Below are 27,758 nucleotides of genomic sequence, written 5' to 3' on the forward strand. Positions count from 1 at the left end.
TACTTGATGGAAATGGTGTGTATTTTTTTTTTTTTAAGTTAAACTTATCAACAAGTACGGCACATTTAGAGAACTAGAGTCTGATAGCAGGATTTTCCTTTGTTCTTTCCAGAAGGAGAAACAAACAGGATGCTAAGTGTTGCTCTGAATTATCAATCATGCAGTTTAGCAATGGAAATAACGTCATGACAACTACTGCAGGCTTTTATAAGCTGCAGTTAAACTTTAAAAGGCACTAATTAACAAACAGTGTAGCAGTGAACAGCTGTTAGCTGCAGCAGGTGGTTAAGTTTGGCATCATAAAAACCTGAAGAACTTTCTAACACATTGTGTAATTTCAGCAAAAATAATAAAAGCTTCTTTGACGTTTGGGTTGCTAAGTGCCACATACATACAAGTATTTACCCCCATATATATTTTTGCTTTTTGCCCCATAAGAGGAGATAAGGAAGACTTAGCTTCTGCAGAAGTGCAAAGACAGATTCCACTATTAATATTAAAACATTTTTGGGTATATTTTGAGTTTAATATAAGACGTTCTAAGCATTTTTAAAGGGGATCTCAAGTATTGACATATTTTAGCTTTTCACTACAATAGCTAGTGGGGCTACGCCGTGGTCCACAGCCCGCCAGCGTATCAGTGGTTCTCTGGCAGGTCATTGTATGCAACAATTCTAAACAAAGAGAGATGGATGATATCCTACCATCACTGCTGCCGCGTGGGACCAGGACATCCGGCGACGGAGTCTGTTGCGAGCGCGAGCCGAAGGAGTCCAGGCTGTCGAATGAATCTTCGCGTCCGTGGCGTGGCGGGGAGAGTGAGTCACTGCGTTCAGAGTCCCAGCAGTCGATGTAACCACTGTCCCGAATGCTGCGTTGAGGACTTTCTGCCGCCTCTGCCTCCTACATTATGAGGAAATAGGAAAAACACAATCAGATTTTTTGCTTTCTAATATGTGAACTAAAAGAAGGGTGAAACAAATATAATTCAATCCAATTTATTGAAAGAAATCCAGCATCTAAATGTTGCACTTTAGACTTTGAAATCTCTCAGGAAACTCCACAGTCCTCCCACATCTGTTTAGTCAACAACCTTTTCAAAATATCCTCATTATCTTCTGCCTACATCCTTTCTCATTACTCTCTCTACACCTTAGTGACCTTCCCCTTTTTCTGCTGACAGCTGAAATGTGTCTTTGGTACTAATGGAAGGTGGAGAAAGACCTTTCCTGTCAACCAAATGGCTTCCTTTTCCTGACCCCATAACACTTTGCTATAGCTTCTCCAGCCTTGCATAAATCTCTGTGTTCTTGAATGTTCCACAGTGGGTGGGAATTGTTTTTGACAGTGACATATTCTTTATTTGTTTTGGTCATATAAGAATGAGCAGGAATATAAGGGCTTCTTTCCTTCTGGTGCAGTCAGATTCACCTGCTTCAGGCTTTTCACTCAGCTTTAATAAATAATGGAAACACTGAGTATAATGTGTTGCCAATTAGAAATAAATGGATTTTGCAGTTTTATTGTACTCCCCTGTTATTCCAGTATTTTATTTATTGGAAAAAAAGGTTTTGTTTTGTCCATATGCAACATATGAACATCTGGTAAGCTAATTCTCCTGACTTCGCAGTAATTTATCTGTTTAATAGACAGTAAAATGATGTGACAATGTGGAAGAAATTTTGTGCAGGGTGACATCATGGCTATGAATGATTGTCACAGAAAGATTTGTAAAACCAGTTCCAACATTACTCTGTCCTTCTGGACAGCAACAGCAGTATTTCCACAGGAATCTAGTTCATGAAGGTCATGACTGGACCTCAGGTGGATGATCCTATCATCTCTCTGAGATCATTTCTCAAATATTTCCTGACATCAAGACGTCCAACAACATTCCCTTACTGATTCCTGAATCAAGTGACAAAGCAGAGACTGTTTGTGTCTCATTTCTGGCCATACTGGTTAGAAATAAAATTTCTCATACCGAGATAAACAATATATTTATATAATAAAATACTGAAAACAGAATTTTTCATTAAAATATAACTTTAAAGACCTTTCGCATTTGTGACAGCAAGCCCTCAAACTCTTTTAGGTCCAGCGTGGGCCCGTTGTAGGAGGTGCAGCTGTTGGCAGCACAACCCAGCCAGTAGATGGTGATTAAAACCTGCGGGGCAGAAATGGATAAAATTATCACAAAACTCAAGTGACATTTGGTTTGTTGGGATAATGGTAAACATGGAACAAACATACAATACAACAGATTGACATGCCTGATCAAACCAACAGAGCTTTCAATGCTCTCCTCTTGGCAGATATCAAATGAGTCAAATATATTTACTTCCAATATTCCGGCAATATAAATAATTAAAATTTTTCCACTGTAGATTTGTTAAAATGATCAACAAACACATTGTTTCAGCAGTTCAGGTAAGTCACACACAGCTCTCTGACTCATATGCTGACCTTTTAATTGGCCACTGTGATTTACTGAATAAATTATTGGGTCAGTTTTGCCTCTCAGACTACAGAAACATTACAGAACAAGCAGCTGGATTACTCTGCTATTTAGTTGGACCATTTGCAACCCAATGATCCAAGGTTCCACTGAGTGTGAAAGAGGAAACAAAGCTTACGGCACTCATCGGAAGTTTCTTTGCAGTCAGCTTAATGTGTAAAATGCAGAATGTACAGACTGAGGCTGACATCACACAGGGCTGCACCTTTAGCACCGTTGGGAGGGTGATTCCAGCTATATTTACAGTGTCCATGTCAACCTGCACTCCGCAGGGACAGCTTTGATAAGAAGGCTCAGCCAGGCTTAATGTGGTAATTGCAGTTGCACCGTCAATGTAAACAGCTTTTCCCATTCAAATACACAGAGAGGACAAGCAAAGGGTTGGGCCTGCTGATCAGAGGGAAGCATGACGCCAAACGAGTCGCTTGCTGTAATCCTGAGTGAACTTTAAAGGCAATGACTTCTTTATTTTGAGTAACAGGTCAGAAGTACTTAGGGGCACTCATGGAGAACATATTATTTGTAAATGAACTAATTAGAAGCTTAAGAAGTGATATTTTTTAAATCTTGTTTTTGGTGAACATCTCCATAAAACTGCACAATAAATTCTGGCCCTGCTAAGAAAAAAAACAACAAAAAAACAGTGCTACTCAGAAATTGCTGTCTTTAACAGTATCATAAAATTTTAATATTGAAAGAATAATAAACAAACCATTTTTTAAGCAAATAAAAAGCACGATTGAAAATGAAACAAGAAACTTTTGTAGTCACACAAACAGGAAAAAAGAGGAGGTGAGAACCATATGGAGAATGACATCTCATCTAGATAAGCTACTGCTACATGAACAGTGATTTTTATAAAAACATTTTTTATTACAAATTCTCATTAGCAAGAGGAACAATGAATATTACACCTAGTTCAATGTTTCTCTAGGCTAATAGACAGAACTTTTAAATCTCTCCATGGGGTGCCAGTCTGAAAGGTCTCAAATCTTCTGATTTAGGAACTCAAATTGGGGTAGGAGTCAATAATACCACTGATTTCTATCTTGGATGTGCTTTGCACCAGTTCAGCAGGTTGGTTTCCCAATAAGTCTTTGATGACTTTTGGCTGCTGTTCTGATTTATTTTCATTCACTTTATACATTTCTCAATTTTGGTAGAGAATTTCATTATCTACCCAACTATCATAAGCTAAAAGCCTGAACACAACAGAAAAGGAAAACTTGTGAGAAGCAATGACCTTTCAACCTTATCACAAGCATCATGTAGCTCTCAGCAGCAAAGTGGAGCACTCCAGTGTCACCAGCATAATGGGCACATCTCCAGTGAATGTAGGTCGCCACCAAATGTGTTCCACATGCTCACTATTGAGCTCTAAATAGATCCACATTGATCCCAAATACAAAACATAGTGAAAAGCATCGTATGTCTGTCCCAGCACTATTTACACAAGAAACACCAAACCAACAAGCTGACAACTGTGTCAAACCAAAACTTCGACTTCGACTGAGAAACACCAGGTGAAAGGAAATAATTGTTTAAAACGAGTCAGTGGAGTTTTGAGTGGCAGCAAAATCAACAAGAGGCCTCAGAGAGGGAGACGTGTGTCACACTTACTTTACCTCATCAGTTTCAGCAGCTGTCTGCTGTGACATATGGCCTGTCAAAGAGGATCTAGTGGAAAGATACGGTCGCCAAGCACCAAAAAACAAAAACAAAAAAATAACTAGGATGTGAACAACTATTCACATGAGTACTTATGTTTTAACCAACACGAAGTGTGGTTTCCAATACAAAGAAACAAAAAACGCTTCACTGGCTGTTCACATCTTCTCCTGCTTAACAAGCACATAACAATTACAGCGATATTCCACTCCTCCTGGGAGCCTCTTTTCAAGGTAACATAAAATCTGTTTGCTAAACAGCTTTATGACCACATCAGCAGATTCTTCTCACAGCAGGTTCTTCACCTCTTAATATTTGATGCGCTGCAGAGACAGCCGCTGTCCAATCCTAGTCCTCAGTCTTCAGAGTGCAAGGCAAATCCACAGTGCACGTCACACAAGCAGATCCCAGCTAAAGCATCACCGACTGGCAATTTGAGAATCATTTCCTCTGCAGCTGTAAATGCTGGCTAACATAGCAGAGACTCAATGTGTTTAGTCAGCTAAATGAGCCAGCAGGAGAGGTGAGCTCTGCAACGCCACACACATGAACTTGCTCAGTGCACACCAGCATCACAGAGAGAGTGAAGGGACGGAGAACGAGTGGAACTGCTCTGACTGCAGAGTGGGCAGGGCTAGCACAGCACCTTCTGCTTCTTAAAGTGCCATTTAAAAAAAAAGAGAAAAAAACAGAGCTACGTTGGAGCAGATAATAAACACAGAAAGTAAGGTTAATAAAATCCTGTTTCTGCAGGAGAGAAATGTTTTCTAACAACACAGATAGTAACTCCATGAAATTGAACAAGCCTAATTAGACTCAACAGAAAAGGAAGATGGAAACAAAGGTAGTCACAGCAGTCCAAACAGACAGTGTGTCAAAATACCGATTTCAAAACCAATCATGCATTTAGCTCACAAACAAATTACAACAATCTAATCCAATGGCGACACTTACATTCTTGAGCCTTCGGCTGCAGTCGCTTCCCCTGGAGAAAAAGACAGAGATGTGTTAGACATTGGAATATAGGTTGCACAGATTTCAGGCAGGACTAATGTACTAGTACTGTTACTTCTCCTTTTACTCAGCAGTTTCAACAGAGTGTTTGTTTTTCAGTTTTAATCAATAAGTGTGAAATAATAGATAAACACTCAGATAAATTGCTAATGATCAGAATCAGATTGTTTTCAGCTTGATCAGCCCTATAGTGAACAAGAATGCCTCACATTAGTCATTTACCTCCAGGAAATACTTTTCTCTAAGTCAGCCAGATGTCCTTGTTAGACTTTAGGTTAAGTGAAAAAAAACTTCAAATATGCAGAAAATTTCTTCTTTGTTGAATGTGCTAAAATTTTCTATCTGTAAAAAGATCAAACATTAATCTAGGTTGATTTTAATTGTTTGTTATACTGACTAATTTTTAATTAATTAATGAGCCTTACTTTAACTCTGTTGAATGGCTGAAAAATCTCTTTTTTGATCAGTGAATTTATCATACATAAGCTCTACGAAGTGATACTGACAATATTTTTCAGTTGGGACACTGTTGCTGAGAGAAGAAACTCACATTTACTTATTTCATTATTATGAGCATTTGAGAGAAAGACATTCAGGAGATAACAGGAAAAAAAATTAAATATTCAGCATCCTGAACGACACGGATCAATTCTATTACAAGTTAAAGCTTCCAACTTGTTTCCAAGTTTAAAATAATTTTTATATATTATTTAATAAAAACTTTAACAAAGTTAACTGGAACTTGGTATCGGCTCATGTCTTAAATGAGTTTGATCAGTATTAGAGTTAAATATCATCTGTATCAGGGCAGCCCTACTAAAAACATCTTCATATTTTTCCAAACATTTCAGTTATCTTTATATTATGCCACATGAAAACAAAGACAATAAATAATAAACTATTGAAAATTATACATTTTGCGATTTTATTGCAATTTTTCCACAATTAACATTTTACAAAATGTATGTTTTTGTGTGTTGTTGCAACACATAAATAGTTGCAACAACACACATAAAATAATAAAGGTGCACAAGTTACAAAGGGTAAAGAAATTACAGAAGACAGATTGATTTCTTGCTTGAGGTAAAAAAAAAAAAAAGCAAACCATAACTTTAAGGATGAATACTGGGTTGCAGTAATATAACCAAATTCCTACATTATGAGTATGTTTCTAAGTAGGCTCCAGGGTCAAACTCACTCAGCAGGTAACTGACACCTAAATAGCAGGTATTTGAGTTTCCCAGAGACCAAAAAAACAAATAGTGAGATTGAAGGTGAGGAAGAAAGAGAAGTAGCTGCAGGAAATGATCCATAAACACTTCTTCTTTTGTTCAACCTGGTTCTCTGTCAGTTGAACAGATGAGGACAAGCTGCTTTTTCTCTGCCATTACTCAGATGATGCACCAATAATTCACATTCCACAAGAGCTCACATAGAGGCTACAGTTAAATACGTCTGTTACATTACGTCCCTTTTAACCTGTCAGTCAGGGATTTTACGGAGTTTTTAATTTCCCTTTGTTTTTTTATTAAAAAGGCAAGCAATACTTTACGTATGTCATTTTTATCTTTAAGCACATTTTACCATGCATCCAAATGTGTTTAAAAGACATTTAAAAGAAATTTGGTGAATTACTTTTTTCAGTTATGTGTAAATTAATAAGATGTGATCTATTAGAGAATTAATAAGAATATTCACACATTTTGTACATTTTACACACTACATGTTCACTCTATCGTGAATAATTTCCAAGACTGACGTTTTCTGCTGCATCTGCTCCTGGCCTTTTATATGGCTTGGCTCAAATATTTACTGTTAATATGTTTAGAGTATTTGTTATAATTTGTATCTGACACACGGCCACTGTGGGTTCTCCGTATACAAAACCTAAAGCTACATGTTTAAACATGGGACCATTAAAGTGGATTAAACAAAAAATGTTAATTTAAATTCATAGTGAAAATATGTTGGTTGCTACAAACATTTTTTTTATAAATCCTACTGTAAAACATGAAACAAAAAACAAAATCTGAAATTGGTAATGTTTTTAATTTTTATTCTATTTATTTCTCAGAATTGGAATTTCTTCAAGATTTTGAATCCTTTATGCATACAAAATTATAAAGATGGTTGCTGTGGAAAACTTTATATCAATGTTTAATCAAAGCTATTTGGTTTTTAAAAGCTGACTGAAAGATTTAATCCAGAGTTTATCGTGTTCTATTCTGTAAACATGTCTGTATGGTGTCATATGTACAGGTTCTGGAAAGACCAGAATCTGTCTTTCCAGTTCTTTGATCAAACTTCTTTTTACAGAAGAGTAAATTTCAGCTCAGATTCCTCAGTGAAGCAGTGTGTCTCCTGTCACTGAAGGACAAGAAAACAGCATCCTGAACAACACAGGGTTACATAACCACTGGAAATAGCACAGGGTCACTGGAACAATGACACCTCAGTTTCCTCTCAGATCTGACTTAATGCTGCAGACTTCCATTGTTTATTTTTTACAGTTTAACAGAATTGATAAATTAGACAGGCATAAGGATGCTTATTTCCGGAATGAGTCCCCCAGAATGTTCCTGAAGTTTCCTAATCTCACTTGGATTTGACTAGCTTTGCATACCCAGGTTTAGTGCCTTTCAGCTGCAGCTAACAAGAGGTTCTTTACTCACACAAATATGCAGCAACTCTCAAAAAGATAAATCTATCAATTCTAATCAAGACCCTATTAGTTTATATAAAAGTAAAAGCACATGAGGTTTGATTTCAAATCAGAATTTACTATTGTTATTTATTAGTATAGTTCCATATGAAATAAGTTTGCTTAGAAAATGTGTAAAGTAAAAATATGAGTTATTCATTTTAATACTATTGGTAAAATACAAACTGACAAATAATGGATTGTTACATCCACATGGATGTAAATATCTTCAAATAATGAAAAAAGTGACTTTACAAACATGTTTTGCTATAAAACCTATGTAAACATTAGTTTCTACACATACAGAGATTCCCTCGCCCTGACAGAATCCCTAAAGCAGCTGCTCCCGACACCAGCTAAGATTAGCACTTATCCTCTCATCTGATCTGCAGAAGCAGCTTCCTAAGCCCTTCTGTGAATGAAACCCTGTTAAACACATTTAGCATCAGAACAGAGCATGCCAAGCACACTGAGAGACACCTGCACATTCACACAAACACTTACAACACATGTATAAACCATAACATGTACTTGGTTTTGTTACCAAGCAACAAAGCAGGAGTCATGGCTGAGTGAGTGATGCAAAGCCTTTTGTTGTATGTTGACAGAGACCAGTTGTGTCAAACAGACAAGCCATTGTTTCTGCATCGACAGGCTTGTCCAAACTTCCATTCACTGTCATTTACTAATTTATATTGCTGTGAACTGCATGATTTTCTAATGCAGACTGACTGACAGCACGAGACGGGGAAAGAAAAGCACAATCAGTGTTTAACAAAAGCTTTCTGTTGACATACAGCTGAAGTGCTTCGTGGCCTTCAGTCTGTATAAAGCTGAATAAAATAGATAACTCATTCCACATTTAGCAGCAACAACAGAAACTATTCCTATATCTATGATTTATTGGTTTCGCAGCTTGTGACCTGAATTGGCTCATTTTCAGTTTGAAAGGCTGCAACTGCTTACTGCCGTATTGGAAAATCAGATTTTGCTGCAATCAAGTGAGCGTGAGCACAAAATACAGTCAGCAGAGATCCAAAGTCAGAAAGTTCTAGTTGCTTTTCCAAAAATAATTCAAGATAAAACTAAATTATTACATTTTTCCTCATAAATAACTCCACAGTTTGTGGTTATAGAAAAGGTTTGTCTCTGTGTGAAGCAACCCTGTCTGATAAATTTAAGTTTGTGTGAGTTTTAAAACACACAAACTTTTAAAATGAGCGCATGCACATCCATCTTACCTTCGACACATTAAGTCTTCTATAGAAAGCCAAAACCCACTTCAAGTGAGTGTATTAATATTTTTTGCAATATTGAGGAAGTTATTTTGAATTTTGCTATTTCATCAGCCTTTCCTAATGCGATGCTTCAAAATGCGCTTAAAAATGTTGACGGCAAGACAAGATATGGTAGTCTTTTGTGAGCTGCAGCTGAGAGGAACTCAACCTGGGTATGCAAAGCCAATAAAATCCAAGTAAGATTTGCTCCTTAGAAAACTTCAGGAACACCGTCTACACTGGAGGACTCGTTCTGGGAATAAGGATCCTTATGCCTGGCTAATTTATCAATTCTGTAAAACTAAAAAAAAAAAAGGAAGTCTGTAGCATTAAGTCGGACCAGAGAGGAAACTGAAGTGTCATTGTTCCAGTGACCCTGTGCTATTTCCAGTGGTTGATGGCAAGAAATACAATTTCCAAGTGGAAATAAAATTTCCACTTGGAGAAAAGTAACTACCGTGCATATGCATCGTCTTTTTATGCTAGATTAGAGACAGAAGTTTAAAATTGCAGTCAATATTTGACCCCAGAGTTCATACAGTCCTCTAGAGATTTTGTGAAAAGTTTCAAACATAACCTGAAAGCATGGAAGAGTAACCACGCATCTCAGTATCAGAGGACATTTGAGGTAAAGGTCAAAGGTTCGGCCAATTAGGACGTCAAAACATTTATTCTATGATCTCAACTCATTTTCTGTTACAGACACATTTGTTGGCATCCCTGGCAAAGACGTATAAAAATTTAAGATGAAATTGTTTTGTTGCAGTAAGATAGTCGAAACACCTTTTAATTTCTATTATATTAACACATTAATTAATTATTATACAAAAAAATAATTATGTTGTGAAAATCACTGGTGGAAGAATTATTTGCATCTCTGCAGTTTAAGCTTTGCACAACACTTATTGTTGAACTGACTATCTGTTTTTGATCCTTATGCTGCTGAAAAATCCAGTGATGCCTCATGCAGAGTTTCCTGGCAGAGGCCATCAGATGTTTATTTAAAATCTTCCGGTACTGCACAGATCCGTGACGCCTTGCATTTTACCATGGCTCTCAAGCCTTTGAAAGACAAACAACCTCACAGCATCACCAATTCTTTTTCATATATTTATCCATTGTTGCACATATGATTTGATGTGAAACAAATATTGTTGCTGAAAAACTCAATCATAGTCTAATTTGACCAAAGTACGTAGTTTCAGGTCAATTCTAAATGGCATTCATCAAATTTTACATCTTCATGTGTTTTGAACAGTAAATTTCAGTCATGTTCCCCAAATAACCTTTTGTCATACAGGTAGCATAAAAAACCTGTTATTTAGACTGGTCCGGATTAATCAAACAATAAGCTTTGGAGATATTTTATGTGCTTACCTATTCTGAAACAAAAAGATCAAAGATTGCTAATCAGAAGTGCCTAGAAACTTTGATCAAGTTATAAAAAGTAAAGTTGACTGGCATAAAATTCTTCTGATAAATAAATTTCCTATAAACTGAATGTAGCATTAAATCTAGAAGTGCATTAGTTAAAGCCTCTGGCTCTGGAACAAAAATTGTAGAAATTGTAGGACCTAGCAGGAAAGATAACAGTGAAGCTTTGAGTCTTACTTGGCAGCAGGACGTGTGGATGTGTCCTGCAGGTCTCCTGGGTCAAACAGCTGCGAGCCTTTAAGTCCCAACTCCTCACAGCCTCGCAGAAAAACACTCAGGTTGTCCTGTGCAGAAAGGAAACAAATGGCAGCTTAAAATCAGAGCATGCAATAACTGCCCAAAATAGTCTGCAATCGGGTCATTATTAGCATTTCCTGTGCATAAATACATGAAAAAGCTTTTTGAGCTTTCAGGCCAGTCAGATAAGTTTAACATCAGAGTTATGATAAAAATCTGAAGTTTTCTGCATCTTTAAACCAAACAAGCCATCTGTCTCTGGTTAGAATGAAAATCTGTTTACCTGTGGAATGAAAGGTGACACCACCAGGTTTTATGCCCAAGTTTTGGACATCATTTTTAGATTCCACCAACTTTCACTCTTCAGCTTCTGGTTTGAGAAAAATATTTTCAACCTTATAATCTGTCATCAGGCCCCCGCTTTCTCACTGGTCATTCCTCTCCTCCATTGCTTAGATTTCACTCTGCCCCGATCGCTGCAGTCCTTCGCTCTTCCCCTGTGTATGCTCTGACAATGTCTTTGTTGGATGCAACCTGAGTCAAGTTCTCTCATGTTCCCAGGTTCTCCCCCTCTCTCTTGCTAACGCTCTCTTTGTGTTTGTTGCAGAGGGCTGCAACTAAAGCCCTTCCCTCTCTTTCCCTCTCAGGGTGTCACCATTTCCTCTTCACCTTAACTGTCCTAAACCCCATTTCCGTCTTATATGATCATATTCATATATGACATGAGATTATTTATGTCATATGAAAAAGTGGATCTAAGTGCACCCTTTGGGATTTGCAGCAAAACTTTGAGCAAAAGGATATTTGTTTTAGTTTTCTACACTGGCATGGCTGCAAACATAAGCACAGCATAGAAAACACTTGTTCTCACGGTCCTTTTGCACTTGGAGCAAAACATTGCCTCTAAACCCACCCTGCAGCTTCCTGTGTTTTTGGGACGGGGCCATCTGTGCTCTCCTGATGGGGGAACCCCACCCACAGATTGACACACACGCACGCATGCACGCACCCACCCACATCTCTCCGCAAAAAGACTCAGCAGTTTCTTCAACCAGTTTAACGTCAGAAAGCCAAAGCTGGGCTCAACTGCACCACAAACAATTTTTTTTTTTTTTAAGAGTCTCAGCACATCCATCATCCTTCTCTGTTGGTTTCAAGTCCTTTTAATCAAATGCCACAGAAATGTTGGAGTAACCGGTTTTCTCCTGCTGCATGTGCCCTTCCCCCACCTGTTGCTACACACTGTCAATCAGCTGGTTGAATAAAGCTGTTAAGCTTTTCCTTACCTTGCACGAAAGACAAATGTAAACAAAATGAATAAATCCATTGAATCATTATGAAAACATGCCTTTGCAAGTTTTTTTTAAACATATTGACAGAAATCTTCAGTTTACTTCACTTTCAACAGGCAGTTTGAAGTTTTTAACATGACAAACAAATTCTCTGCCAGAAAGTAAGATCAACAATGACCTCTGATCTGCATATCAGGGGTTACTGGGCTTAGAAATAACAGAATCAGACAGTATCAAGTGACAAAGCACCAAATTGCAAAAAAATATGGGCTCCTGTGTGAGCTGGGTGTTTTGTAAGACAGGAGGCAGGAAATTGGGCATCTACCCACACAGATATGTTTTTAGAAAGACTGTAAGGTTGAAGGTCAACAAAACGTTTTGGTTAATCAGTCAAAAAACAAAATAACCTTAAGAAAAGTCAGCAGAACTCAAACAATATAGTAACATAATGGAAACCAAGTCAGACTTCCTGAATAGCAAAATGGCACACCACCTAATTTAAGATTATTAGGCCTGGCAGAAAGCAAAATAATTTCAAATGAACCAAGAAGTTTGTTTCTGACAGGCAATGAGACAGGCTTCTTAACAAACCAATGTAATAAGAGCATCAAATATAATTTAAAAAAGCATCAAAATAAAGGAAAATGTTCCAAAACAAAACATAAAATAAAGCAAGGCATCTAATGCTCAATTCTAATAGTTCTTGTCAGAAAAAAGCATTGTTTCAAACACGTTAAACATTTTACAACTAAGTGAGAGAAAACTACATCTTGATGCATCACACTCTGAAAAACAGATAATCTCCAGATATTAAAGAAGCCTACATTTTTTATAGGTATTTTTGGCTTTATTGGCCTTTATTTCACAGTAGATTGATAGGAAAGTGGATTATGAGAGAAGGAGAAGGCCAATGGGTCAATGGGCCGTGACTCGAACCTGTGGCAGCGAGTCAAGGACAGAGACCTCTGTACATGGGTCTCACGCTTTACCCACTGCTCCACCACTGCGCTCCAAGAAGCACACATTTTTAATAAAAATCAGGTTAGCTGGAATTTAAAACTGCTCTTACCATTTGAATCATTATTGTAAAAATACCAGCTTTAAATGATCCACATGACTGGCAAGGAATGCTTTTTGAAAATGAGAATTACTGCTCATTATCTTGGAAGGGGATCCTTCGCTGAAATGTCTATTTACACTGAAAAACACAAGAGAATTCATAGTAGGTTGGAAACAGCCACCGCGGTCACAGAGGTCAAACTGCCAAAGCCAGGAGGTGATTGTTCTAATTACAAAACGGTCTAAACCCCACAGAGATTTACTTTCCCATTAGTCTCCAAACAGGAAGAGGAAGGGGGGAGGGCTGTGTTTTATTATGATGGGGCAGATAACAGCAAACTCCTTGTTTATGTGTTTCTCACCTCTATAATCACAGCCAAGACAAAGGAGAAAAGTGTGCAAAAGCAGCAGAATTATGAAATTCAGAGAGAATAAAGGGACCCATTGTTCAGACATAAAAAACCCTCGGAGGTGTAGGGTTCTTTTAACATTACTTTTTATGTCAAATTACTTCTGTAAACATGTCTTTCCAGTAGATTGTTTATTGTCCCTTTGGGCCAATTACTAATGGTTAATTCCTGTTTTTCTGGTCTTGTAATTGTGTAGTCAACTACTGTAAATGATTGGATGTTTTCTTTGTAATGTTGTTTTATGCTTCAGTGATTTGTGCTTCAGATATAACAATATATTTTAAAAAAGATGCATTTAACAAAATAAAATGATCAGAATAACTTTACACGTTATATAAGAGTCAGTAATCTTGATTAATTCAGACTCTGTGTTGAACTTCCTTGGGTAGGCAGAAAATCTCCCACCCACTATGAGAATAATATAAAGGATTGTCTTGCAAAGCAAAGCACACCTACATCCAAATTTCCCGCACTGATAAGTGATTGTTCTTTTTTTCTAATTTTAGTAATTTTTGATTTTAAGATAGAGTGCATCGTAAAGTACTGCTTGTGAAAATCCAGAAAAGACTCACTGGGAGCAACTTAGACAAGAAGATATATCCACTCACCCTGAACATGTTGGAAGCAGCCATGGATCTCTAAGTTCTAAGGTTTATTATAGAACTAACATTTTCTAATTACAATGCCTCACTTTAAGTCCTGACAAATTCAACAAACAACCCTTAAATGTGAGTTACAAAGGTTTTGATCTAACTTCATTGACAATATTTCATTTTTTACTCCATTACATTGAAAATTAGTGTTTCTAAGAATTAAAACAATATTGCAAGATATTTCTACATTTCATTGATCTGCATTTGCCCAGCAAAATCACCTTGATGTCAAACTGGGAATCCTCCATATCAAGTACCTACATGGTAAACTCTAAAGGCTGGAGTTAGCATGCTAACTGTAAAATGTTATGAAAGGATGATGATAAAAAACAACAACAAAAAAAACACTGGACAATTCTGGCCCGATTAAAAGAAGAAGAAGCCTCGTCTTCCTAAAAGAAAAGAATAAAACTATACCTTTTATTCAGGTGGGGATATACCTGAATGCAAGAATTCTGGAATAAAACATTTTATGCATATCAAAACCATAAAAATGTTTTATAGTAACACCTAGAAGCATGCTTGAGGTTTGCAGCCAAAGGACATGGCCCCCTTTCAATCAATGAGTCGAAAGTAAACTCCTCCATATATGCGTAAAGTGCAAGATCTATCTGACTGCTACATCTTGGAACAGTTGCACCATCTGTATGACAATGATTTTAAACACTGTAGCAAACATAAAAGTGAAGGGCTGAAAAAGGAAAAACCACAGTGTTGCAAAGGTTCAATCAAAGTCCAGGCCTCAGCCTGACTAAAACACCGAGGCAAAACCTGAAGAAATCTGTTTATACTAATGTAGTAATGTAAAAAGTTGTGGTTCAAATTTCATCCATGTTGATTTGAAAGAGTAAAAATGTTACATGGAAAAGAAATAATTCATTTTTCACTTGATTCTGAAGACAATCATGATTACCATGGTTTAAAATCATGTTTTGGAATCTGCTGATTCAGTAAAAGAAATTAAAGCTAGATATGAGATCCTCCATTCTGAACTGTATTTAGACGTCAGATTAGTAAAAACTAACTCTTACAATTTTCTTGAAAGCAACTCTTGGTATCTCTTTAAAAGTAAAAGCAAGAATTTAAAATAAAGTGCGAGTTGAGCTCCCATGCTATCAACTTTCTTAGTCTCTGTTTATATGCGAGCGTCAGTCTTGAATGGCTGCTTCATTCAAATCAAGGTCATAGGTCGTAATGAAAGAACTCTACTGTATTTGACTAGACTCAGCTGAAAACTATCAGGGTTGAGATATATTTCAATTCACAAGCTTTCATTCAAAGAGAGACTCAAACTGAGAATTCCTCAGAGAAACCAGAGCAACCACAGACAACAACATGTAATATTCATATTTCTGAAAAAAGAAACTTTTCTCAAATCTAGAATGAAAGAGATATTCTGGTTAAATAAGGACAGTGTAACAACTGGGAGACAGAGCTTTTTATAAACTGATGTATTGATCCAGGTTGTTAAGACAGGATGTTTATTGATAGTGTGATTTAGTGAAGAACTTTCTGAATGAGGATTTGCTGTCATGCATGACTAGATGTATTTTCTGTCATCAGATTCACCTGCAGGTATTTGTAATTTAAAGCTTACTGCACTTCTGGTAGCTTAAGATGCAACTCCTTTTGAAGCCAGTGATTCACTTTGCAATGCTTCAAAAATAGACAAACATGCATCATTTTTCAACCTCATCCCTTCACGATACAGCAAGAGAGCTTAAACTATGTTTGCATGTTACCTAGAGGTCGTCAGTATATTATGTGATGGTTTGAGTTAGTTTCTCTTGAAAAATACTTCTGTCTATTTGTTTACTGTGAATGGTACAGAGATATGTCCATACTGCCTAGGTAACATCATTAACATCACTGTTTACAGAAATATTGTTTTAAATTTGTGACATATTGTGCAGCTCTTGCATGTCTAATGCTGAGAATTTTAGTATGTTTTCAAATTTAATGAAAATGTGTAAATGATGGATTTACGTAAAAGGTTGAAAATGAAAAAAAAATTATCAAATTATTATGTTGACAGGCTGTAAATTTGAATATAAAAGAGAAGAACTTACCAGGCCAGCTATTGGTGTTGGCAGTCGGTTAATTTTCTTTACCAAGCCAGGTCTAATGGAGCTCAGTAACCTCATGAAAAGAAAAAAAAATACAAAGTAATCAATGCGGGTCTTCAAGTGAATTTAGGGAAAAACAGAATCCTAACTTGAAACAGGAGCTGATAGCAAGTTGTGATTAAAAGCTCAAATGTTGAGAACAAAGAATCTGTGCAAACAACCTCAAAGCCTCATAGCGCTTTCTTGAAGATTGATAAAGATAAAGACCCTAAATCAGACAACTGTCTCTGCGCTTCTCCTTTTCACCTTTGAACTTAGTGGATTAAGAAGGTCAAACTCATAAAACTGTTGTAAAATTTGAACTCTGACTACCATACGTTTTAAAAAGGTACAGATGTTCCTTAGTGGGAACATACGTTTATCCAACTTTGGTTACCACACCACAAAATAATTTCAAACTCCAACATGTTTAGAATCAGACATAACGTAGAAGTGTTTTGAGGAAATACGGTTATTTTCTTCCATAAATGAGCTCAGGCTGCATATAGTGAGCAGTTAAAAAATGAATACTAGACTTTACAATTTGTTAATTAAATCTATTCAAGGGTGTTTGTTAATTAAAAATACTGGCATAAATCAAGATAGAGGATGTTGCTTTAAACCCAGTGTGTCCAATGTTGCATTATAACAAGACTATTGAGTTTTCTTGAGTCTTTGTAACAGAAAAATGTCAGACAGCAGAAGAAAATGTACCTGTACAGTTATAATGCTTCGAAAAAATATTCACTCTACTTTTTTTTCACTAACTTTTTCCTGTAAATTTTAGCAAAATTTTATGTAACATGCACATGCTGTTTCCTGTGACAAGACTTTGTGAACCACCTTTCACTCCAGTCACAGCTACAGTCTTTTCAGGCACATCTGACAGGTTTAGGTATGAACATCTCGGAAATTAATTTTTCACCAAATCTTTGTCAAAGTGTGAGATTTTGGAGTTAAATTTGACTGGGCCATTCTAACACAAACATGCATTAATCTGAAGCATTCGACTTTTGATCTATGTTTAAATCATAGCTAGGCAGTTCTGTCTAAGGAGGTTTGCACTTGTGATAATGTAAAAATCCAGTTTTATTTTCTTTTCACTCTGTGATTACACACTAACTTGTTCATGTCTACCATCCATCCCTCCGTGGTTTATACCTGCTAATCCTTACAGTGTTCCAGATCTATATCCAGTTGTGGTCGAGTGAGAAACGGGCTACACCCTGGACAGGTCACCAGTCCATCACAGAGCAAAACAAACACACACGGGACAAACAACCACACACACACAGATTCATACCTAAGGGGGATTTAAACCTAACAGTCATGCTTTTGAACTGTGGTAGGAAGCCAATGGTGGATAGCATATATTTTGTACCACAGTGACTTACATAAATGCAGAGGGTAATCTTTCTTTTTCTTTTTTTCTTTTATTCAATAAAAGAAAAAAAATTCAATAAAAGAAAGAAAAAATCTCTCATCACACAAGAAGCAATCTTTTCTCTGGGGCAAACTATAGTACATTCCTAACATCCATGAAGAAACAGCTTTACAGTCCCGGCTCTCCCTCCCTGTCTTATATTTCAACTTTTGTGTCTGTTTTCATCAGAGGAAGCTCTGTAATGACCCTTCCTTGTAAAGGGAAAGCCCCCTCTCCTGGTTACACAGTATTGGGTATCAGCGGACCTGAGATGCCGACCACATTCCAGCAGTCAATATGAGAAAAAGTACCATACAGTGCCTGCATAGCATCCTCTGGATGTTTTCCCCTTTTACTTTTTTTTTTTTTTACAAATCAATCATAAGTAATAAAATACAGAAGGGAGGTAGGGAGGGGCGACTGACCTAATAAGTAAAATAAAATTAAAAAAAACATTTAATGTCAAAATGACAAGTAAAATACTAAACATAAAACCTGTGACATTCCAGATTCTGGTGTCTATTATACAGTCACTTGAGACACAATCACTGCATTCAGCTGACCTCCATTTCACTCAGGGTAAGACTACAAGCACCAATTCCCTGGACCTCTGCTGAATTATGTCAGTGACTTTAAAAGGGGATCAATGTGCAACCATTTATTATTAATATTCTCATTTAATTGTAACTACTTTCTTGAAATCAGTTTTACTTTGATATTTAAGGGGTATTTTAGTACAGAAAACTTGAACAAGAAGGTCAAATCTTGCTATAGATATATTTGAAAAGTGTAAAACATCCATGGGGTGAATACTTCTTATAGGAACTGTAATTTACTTTTTTAGTGAGCTCTGATTCCTTTAGCCCAAAACGTGTTCTTACTCCAGTTAGAGATCTCCTGCTGGTTTGTTCACTTCTAAAAATAACTTTGAAGTAACAGCAGGAGGAGGATGTTTCTGTACTCTATGAATGCTGTGTAGGTGTTTAGATAAGAAAACTGGCTGATAATAATTACAACAATACCTCTACTCCAAAAAAGATTGTTTGGGATAAAAATGTCCCTCATAAAAAGCCTTTGTTACTGTATCTACCTGCATTTAAAAAAATAAATAAATAAACCAATGCTGGCAGGTCCCATAGTACATAAAGTATTAGCATCTACAAAAAGTATTTGGAAATCGTAGCAGTGTTTATTCACCTTAACATAAAATTATATTATCAATATACACCGATAACCAACAGTTCAAACATTCAAAACTGTCACCCAAACAATACATCAAGCAAGTGTAGAGTACAACATTGTTGCACTTTTTAACATCTTTAAAAACAATATGGAAAATTGTGCATTTTTGCTACATTCATAAAACAACACCGTAGCTTAATGAATTAGTTTTCAAAGACAAACATCATTAACTTTATGCAAAAATGCAACTGTAATGTTTAATATCCTTTCCACGGTGAACTTATGTTGCTGACAAATGTGATGTTGGGATCTACTGTAAAAAAACTGAAATGAGTTCAGTCATAACTTTCAAACTTAGTTGTTTTGGTAAATCTCCAGGAGGAAGTTATACTTGAGGGTCCTTGAGCTGCAGCGTCCAGATAACTGTGTTCCGGTGTCATAAACTCTAAAGCCTCAGGTTACGTCTCTGTGCAATAGTGAGGAAAAAAAACAGAAGGCTGGGGCCGACCTTCAGCGCCACAAAAACAGAGATGTTTGCCATTGAAGACCAAACATTTTAATGTGACTGATTTTCTAAAGCCGGTATCCGATGCATCCAATAATAAATGAGTCATATCAAAAATAGTTGTGTGAAGGTAGCTGCAGTGGATGTCAATGGGCAGTGAAGAGTCATGCATTAGTGCTATTGTCTTCCCCATTGTCAGTTATGTTTGAAAGTTAATTAAGCTCCTCCTGCAATTCTGCTAAATAATTCATAGTAATTAAACTAAGAGTCATGTTTTGAACTGGTTGGGGGGGCGGAGTACCCACAGTGGGCTCAGGCATGTACAGGGAGAAGACCCCAGCCTGTGATTCAAACTCAGGACTTTCTTGCTGGAAGGAAACAGTGGCAACAACTGTGACACTATACAGCTCCACTCAAGGTCAATTTAGCCTACTTTTTGAAAACTCGATGCACATTTGTACAAAATGATAGAGAAAACTAAATATGGCAGAGATCTAAAAAACATATTGATAAGGTGGGGTCCACAAATGGCTAACAAATAAACTAGATGTTTCTCACTGACTTATGTTGAAGATAGAAATAAGACAAAAAGAAATAGTCATAATTATCATATTTATATGCAGAGCTAAACAAATGCAGGAAAAACTTACTCGCACAGCAGAATCCCGTTCTCCAAACGTCCTCGGAAATTCTTGTCACCAAAGCACCGTCCAGTCGCAGCCTACAGATTGAACAACAGCAGTGAGTCACTCAATTATAACACCAAAAGGGCTGCAGATCATTCCAGGTTCACGGTGTGAACACTAGACACATGGCCTGTCAGAGAACTACAAAACAAGAGCTGCAATTTTTCTCCTCACATCTTCATCCTTACCGGAAAAACTGAGAATGGCTTGGACATGAGCACAAACACAACAGTTGTATATCACGTCCCCCTCCAGTGTAGCAGCTCTAAACACTAACAAGCTTGACATAAGCTGCAATCATCCTGACCAAATGGCTGCGGCGGGCTAATGTGTTGTGACGGAGGATTTATCGGTTAATAGAGGCTCAGACCATCCAAAACGAAGTCAGTCTATGAGAGTTTCCTGACAACTGATCATAAGGCATGACTATGTGGAAACATATGTTTATTTGTTGAAGAAAGTCTTTTAGCAAACTGCTTTTCTTCAGTATCCAATTTAAACTGTTGCAGTCTTTTCCCCCCCCAGAACATAAAACGTTTATCTGGTGAGATTGAACGTTTCATGAATGAATTTTAAGTCTAACGTGAACTCAAGCATTTTTAGAGAAAAAGTAAACATACTGAAAAGATGGGGCATGCTCCAAAGAATGTGTTGTTGAATGACATCCATGGCCAGTCTCATTTAAGTTCCATTTATTCTGCATGAAAAGAGGAGACTCCTTTCAATTCTAAGGAAGCCAAAACAATTGCAAGATTAAATTTCCTGAGTGCTTATTTTACATTAATTTACACAGCTGTGGGAAGAGTGCAGACTTGTATCTGGCCGAGTGCTTTTATCAGGTTTTTGGGTTTTGGGTCTCAAACGAAACAGACTGCTGTGTTTCAGTGGAATGTCGCTCACATTGTTTCACAAACAATCACATAACTCTCCCTGGCTTTGTTTTCCACCTATTCACTTCCTTCCCTTTGGGAAACCTTCATGTCTAGACCAAAGTCTTTCTTGTGAAGCAGCAATTCCTTTCATTCTGGCATTCACAAGAAAATGAAAGCTCTGCTGATTTAGGAAAACACAAATAATCTTTGCAGAACTTAGCTTTTGTCAAATCCAGTTTCCCTAGGAGGGTTTCTGATTCGGATCACTTTGATAAAATATAGATCACAAAACAGACACTTGAAAGGAATTTTTATGTTGAGAGTCTCCTCTACAGTTGGTTCGTATCTGACAGAGATTCCCAATTGTCTTTGCTGGAAGGATGTCAAGAAAAAATAAAATTTAACAGAGTTCATTCAATCAATATAACAATATCAAAGATTTTTCTGTTGAATAGCCACAGAGTTCATGACTGTCCCAGTGCTCGCTCCCAGTCTGAAACAGATTACTACATTCCTTTGATTATGACGACCACTCAATGAAAACAGACAGAAGTAACCTGAGAAACCCAGAACTTTACAGCTACCTAAACCAAATTAGACACCAATAAGCATTCAGAATGGCTGGGATTCCTTGACATGGGGAATGAAAACACTAGTTACTTCAAGGCTAGGCCTTTTGCAGATCTGACACTCTAAGCCTAAAGGCTGTTGAACATAAACAGAAACACGCTCTCAACCCCACAGGCCTGGTTTCCCGCACCATGCCTGCTCTGAATCCACATGCCTGCTTTGCAGTCGAAAGCATTCTGCTTTAAAGCCCAACAAGTTAAGTGTATTGCATAATCCAACAAAGCATGCACAAGTCACAGAACGCACATAAACACATCCTCTGGCCAGCAGCCAATAATCTTGTTAATTCATCTTGGCAAGAGCTGGAACTGTGAAAGCTTCTGGTTCTAAGAAACAAAACAAAGACAAGGGAGTCCAGCCTGCTAACGTGGGACACAAAGCTGATAAAATGAGCAGAGGGGTGAAACACAACAGCTCTCTGGCTTTATGATAAGAGACATCCAGTGTTTTATTCCAGAAACAAACTTTCTATTGCTTTCATTACCGGAAACATTTTGTGGCACAGAACTAAATATAAATATGTTACATATTCACAAGCATCATCGAGTCAGATCAGAGGGTCTGCATGAGTGGTCCCTGTGAAGGAGCGTTAGAGGGGACCCACTCAACACTTAGACCTCCAACGAGTTCAGCCACAGGTCAGGAGTGGTATCTGCCTACAATCAGTCATCTGGACCTTTTCTCAAGCTGTCACCACTGCCACCCCTGTGGGGGTCCTTCATGGAAGCAATGGAGTCCTCAGATTTCTACCATCTGAAAAGGGAAGGGCAATGAGAAATTGGTGGGTCGAGGTCCTGGACTGAGTCGTCTACAGATTCAACCAGAAACATCTTTACAAAGGTAATCTTCTTGCTTAAAATGGTTTGAGATTTGATTTTTGGTTTAGTTTTAAGGTTAGCATGACTATCCATCCATCCATCTTCTTCCGCTTATCCGAGGTCGGGTCGCAGGGATAGCAGCTTCAGAAGGGAGGCCCAGACTTCCCTCTCCCCGGCCACTTCTTCCAGCTCTTCCGGGGGAATCCCGAGGCGTTCCCAGGCCAGCCGAGAGACATAGTCTCTCCAGCGTGTCCTGGGTCTTCCCCGGGGCCTCCTCCCGGTGGGACGTGCCCGGAACACCTCACCAGGGAGGCGTCCAGGAGGCATCCTGACCAGATGCCCAAGCCACCTCAACTGGCTCCTCTCGATGTGAAGGAGCAGCGGCTCTACTCTGAGTCCCTCCCGGATGACTGAGCTTCTCACCCTATCTCTAAGGGAGAGCCCAGCCACCCTACGGAGAAAACCCATTTCGGCCGCTTGTATCCGCGATCTCGTTCTTTCGGTCATGACCCAAAGCTCATGACCATAGATGAGGGTGGGAACGTAGATCGACCGGTAAATCGAGAGCTTCGCTTTTTGGCTCAGCTCTCTCTTCACCACGACGGACCGGTACAGCGCCCGCTTGACAGCAGACGCTGCGCCAATCCGCCTGTCGATCTCCCGCTCCCTTCTTCCCCCATTCGTGAACAAGATCCCGAGATACTTAAACTCCTCCACTTGGGGCAGGACACCCCCCCTGACTCGGAGAAGGCACTCTACCCTTTTCCGGCTCAAGACCATGGCCTCGGATTTGGAGGCACTGATCCCCATCCCGGCCGCTTCACACTCGGCTGCGAACTGCTCCAGCGAGAGCTGCAGATCACGATCTGATGAAGCCAAAAGGACCACATCGTCTGCGAAAAGCAGAGATGAGATCCTAAGGCCACCAAATCGGATCCCCTCAACACCTTGGCTGCGCCTAGAAATTCTGTCCATAAAAGTGATGAACAGAATCAGTGACAAATGACTAAATTTAACTAAATCACAGCTGTACACTCAAAGTATGCCACTCATTATTGGGTTTAATAAATGGTTATCTGGTTGAATCAGAATTTTTTTGTCCAACTGCCACTCATTGCATGTTTTTTCTTTTTAGGGGTTATACTGTTAATCTAATAGACAACTATGGATGAAAATCACAGTTGAGTGATTTTTAATGACTTCTCATTCAAGTCATTTAAATTCCTCCCTTTCCCATTCTCATGCTCAGTTTATACTTTACCAAGTTACCTAGATGTTGTTGTTGAGCAACAATTGAAAAGTTGTGCCTAATAAAGTGCCTGAAGTCAGCAGAACAGACCTCAAAGACAACTGGAGTCAGTGAGTAGAAACAGTACATTTCAGGTTAAAATTAACTCTTGTTGGATTCTCCATGAGAAAACTGTCTCCTACCAGCTTTTACAACCGCTACTGAAAATATAAAATGTGTGTCTGCAAGGCAAAATTACTTGTAAATTTTTTCTTACTCCAAGGTTTTCTCGAGTTGCCAGAGATTTTCTGATTATGCCTGCTGAATTATTTTGGTACTAAAATCACCAGCTCCTTCTGTACAGATTGTTGAAGATGAACGGTCACACACACACACTGACTCGCAAAAAATTAATAGACCCCCAATGGACCACACATAAAGCAAGTACTTAATCATTCAATACAGCCATTTTTGTCAGCATGTTTTCTTTTAGGCGGGATACAAGATGGATGACTTTAAAGGCAGCATGTGAACTTCTGAAACCGTGAGACACGCCGAGTCCAAATAAAGGCTCACTCCTCAGGCCAGAGAAAGTGAACAAAAGTGAACTGGGATATAGGGATCATCACATGTATGAGAGGTTTATCTAATGTAATCACCATAGTATTAGATAGTGGAATCATCACTGGGCTGTGACAGACTAATCCCAGAGGAAGACAATGAATTCTGATGCATCTAAACCTACTTGATGATAGAAGAGAATTTAGGTCTAACCTGCCTTAAAGAGCTCCTGTTTTAATGGATTATATCAGTTCTCATCTTGAAAGACCACCATGAAGTGCAAGAAAAACAGTCATCATCAAAAGAAAAGATCTAAATTAACCATTCGGTATCCAGCTACAAAGTATTACATAATTTTCTAACATAAGACAACATAAAAAAATATGTGTGGGACAATTATAAAATACTTTTCTGAAGGATTAATGGATAAATTAGAATGTGCCAATCACGCCAAGCAAGCAGAGGCCATTATTTTTATGTGGAGAATTTCCACAGATGTGGACAAGACAGAGTACAAATCAGGTTGAGTCCGAAACTAGACCATCAAAAGATGGCAAGACCAAGGCTGCACTATTGAATGCTGACCGGCATTAGAAAACATCACATTTTAATAGGAATGTGTACACGCTGAACGCTTCTGTAAATGAAAGAATTTTTTTTAGGGTTATTAAGAACAGAAAGGCTCAATAAAAGTTTTGTTATCTAGGAATTTACAGCCCATAAAAAAACGTTTACAGCAACACTGAAATCTGCTCTGTATTTTGGAGAACAAAAAGTACATTTATTTCTGCTTCAAAAACATCAACTTGCTTTCATGTATTAAGAAACACAAACAAATTCATCTTTCTGCTGTCACCGTCTCATTTTTACCAGAAAAGCACAAATGTTCCCAGGCACACAGTGAATCCTGTGAGAGTCAGCTGGCGTGGGAAACCTTACACAAGCCCCGATTAGTCATGAATTTCTCCTACTCAGCAACACACACTGATTTCATTGCTGTATTTATGGTTCAGTTGTCAGCAGACGTTTGTAGTAAAAATAAATATTCAAACATAGTTATAATCAGCAATAAAATTATCACCACATAATAATAAAGTAACGGTCAGGCATATTCTGGCCTCCAGAGTTCTGTGACCACTGGTCTGTGATCAGCGACAAACTGCAGGAAAATGTTTTCTTATGGTGTTTTTGGTGTCACACATCTGTCTCTGGAGATGAGTCCATCTGTCAAAAGGAACATACTGATTAGATTTTCAATATAAGGAGAAAATATAGAGACCCCATGGATGCTTAACTCAGTTTTACTCTCCAATGTTTTAGGGAGCATCACTTGAAGCCAGGAAGACGTTTCCAAAAGTAGGTTCTGAACTTAACTTCAAGCCTTTTTAATAAAACTGCAGATAATTTGCAGTTTCTGCATGTAGATTCAAGCGATGTTAATACACTGTTCTATATGAACATAAAAAAACAGGCTCATGTTTTATTGCTTGTGATTTTTATCACATGTAGTCCTTGAAGACTTAATATGTCTACCACACACTCCCATGCTAGACTGTGCCATTCGTCCTCCGTCTCACTCACTGGTGTCATGTAGCTAGTAGGCTGTGGGTAAGAACAGCGTGGGCATTCAGAAACAACAGCCCAGCAGTAAATTAAAATTAAAATGAAGTTTCTAACTTTGTGAAATAAGAACTGGCTTTTACTTAAAGGCCTATAACATACATCCATAGCAAATACCTGGCATTTCATCAGAAGAGGCTGCTCCCTCTTACAAATCTGTTTTCCTTGGAGCTTAAATTGCCTAAATTCCAAAACCCAGCTCCTTTTTTTATCCCTTTCCTTCTCTTTTACTTTTGATAAGCTCCGGTGATTGAACAAGACAAATTTCCTGTGACTGACATGGACTAGCCCTCAGCTAAATGTCAGCTTTCCAGCCTTTCTGTCCCGTTTACATCCTGATTTCAAAGGTGGAACAATGTTTTTGTTGTGGATTAACTCCACTCCAAGTCTCCATTGGTGCCGTTCTCTGCCACCACCTTTCCTTCCAACATTTTACCCCCGTGGATTGACATCTTGGGACATAAAGGACAAAGGAGGGGCTTCCTGGTTTGAGATTAGGCAGGCAGTTGCCAGGGAGAATTTTGATAAATTATTACAGAGGACCAACCTTGTTTTCCACTTGTGAATCACAACTCATTTTTAATACCCACCAATTTTTCAGACAGCTATTTGCAAAAATTCTGAAAGCTATCTGTTGTGCCAAACGTAGTGATTTATCGAATAAAATCCAAAATGGTAGCTGGTCGGGGCCTACCAGCTATTTATGTATTCATACCAAAAATAGCTGGTACTATCCTGTCAGTCTGGTATGCAAATGATTACAGATTTGCTTTCTACCTGAACAGAATGCAACATTTTGTAGTCCCACTTTAGAAAGTGATAACAAAAACAAAGCAGGGAGGATGCCTAGCTATCGCTAAATTCTATTTGGGAACATTAAGTTTCTCATACTGCTACATTAAGGGAAAAAGTGAGCTGAATCATTTTTCTAAAAGCAATAAAGCTTGCTCTGAACTGAATTACTCACTTGAAAAAAGTTCAGGTGGAAAGTAAAGGTCACTGGTACTGAAGAAAAATAAGTTGATGACCAAAATACTTTTTGTAGTATCCAATAAGCCTAAACTCTGTACATCTTCTAAAATGCAAGTGGGAGGAATCCCCTTGATGAACAGGGATTTTCCCAACAGCTGCTGTGGAGAGTTCAGGTACAATTGGTGCTCTAGGTTGTCAAAATACCAACGCAACTCCAAACAGATTTAAACAAGGTTCATTCTCAAATATGGGCACAGTTTGATTTAAAACATTTTGTTTTCAAGTTGTTATATTATTGTATAATCTATCTAGCTATGTGTCTATCTATCCAGGCAGTGGGTACACCTACTCATACGTCTATATTTATAGGAAAGAAAATCTCCAATGACTTCTCCAGTCAGTTCTATACTTTTCACATGTTTAAGTTTTAGATCAGAGTTTCTCAGTTCCAGTCATCGGGGGTTGCTGCCTTGCATATTTTAGTTGTGTCTCTGTTCCAGAACATCTGATTGAAGTGATTGCATGACCTGCTCTGCATGACCTGCTCTGTATGTCATCAAGTGCTGCAGAAGCCTCTTAATCACCCACTTATTCAGGTCAGGTGTGTGGGAGAAAGGACATGCCTAAAACATGTAGAGGTCCCTGAAGACTGGAACACTGTTTCATACCATAATAAAATATAATTTAAAAAAATGACAAGAATTCTTTGTTTACTGCTGTGACTTTAGAACCCGAATATAAACTGAGCCATGATTTTAATGTACACCCCTAGAAGATGGATGAAGGTAAATACAGGGCAATCCTCCATGAGAACCCACTAGAACCCATTCCACTGTAATTTTAATTGACAAAATGTGAAAAACCAGTGCAAACTGTCATACGATTCTGACTAA

At 38.0% G+C, this 27,758-nt stretch overlaps 1 protein-coding gene across 1 annotated transcript in view; it reads right to left on the reverse strand.

Moving 5' to 3' along the window:
• The window catches only part of LOC114139010 (LIM and calponin homology domains-containing protein 1), a 70,735-nt gene that overhangs the window by 26,108 nt on the left and 16,869 nt on the right, over positions 1–27,758 (reverse strand). Inside the window, exons 2-7 of the mRNA XM_028008607.1 lie at positions 20,129–20,199; positions 16,333–16,402; positions 10,790–10,896; positions 5,141–5,171; positions 2,057–2,167; positions 691–903 (exon numbers count right to left, since the gene is read on the reverse strand). Coding sequence (XP_027864408.1) covers positions 691–903; positions 2,057–2,167; positions 5,141–5,171; positions 10,790–10,896; positions 16,333–16,402; positions 20,129–20,199 — 603 coding nt within the window. The remainder of the gene's footprint in view (positions 1–690; positions 904–2,056; positions 2,168–5,140; positions 5,172–10,789; positions 10,897–16,332; positions 16,403–20,128; positions 20,200–27,758) is intronic.

This window comes from Xiphophorus couchianus, chromosome 23 (assembly GCF_001444195.1).
Source record: "Xiphophorus couchianus chromosome 23, X_couchianus-1.0, whole genome shotgun sequence".
Classification (NCBI taxonomy): Eukaryota; Metazoa; Chordata; class Actinopteri; order Cyprinodontiformes; family Poeciliidae; genus Xiphophorus; species Xiphophorus couchianus.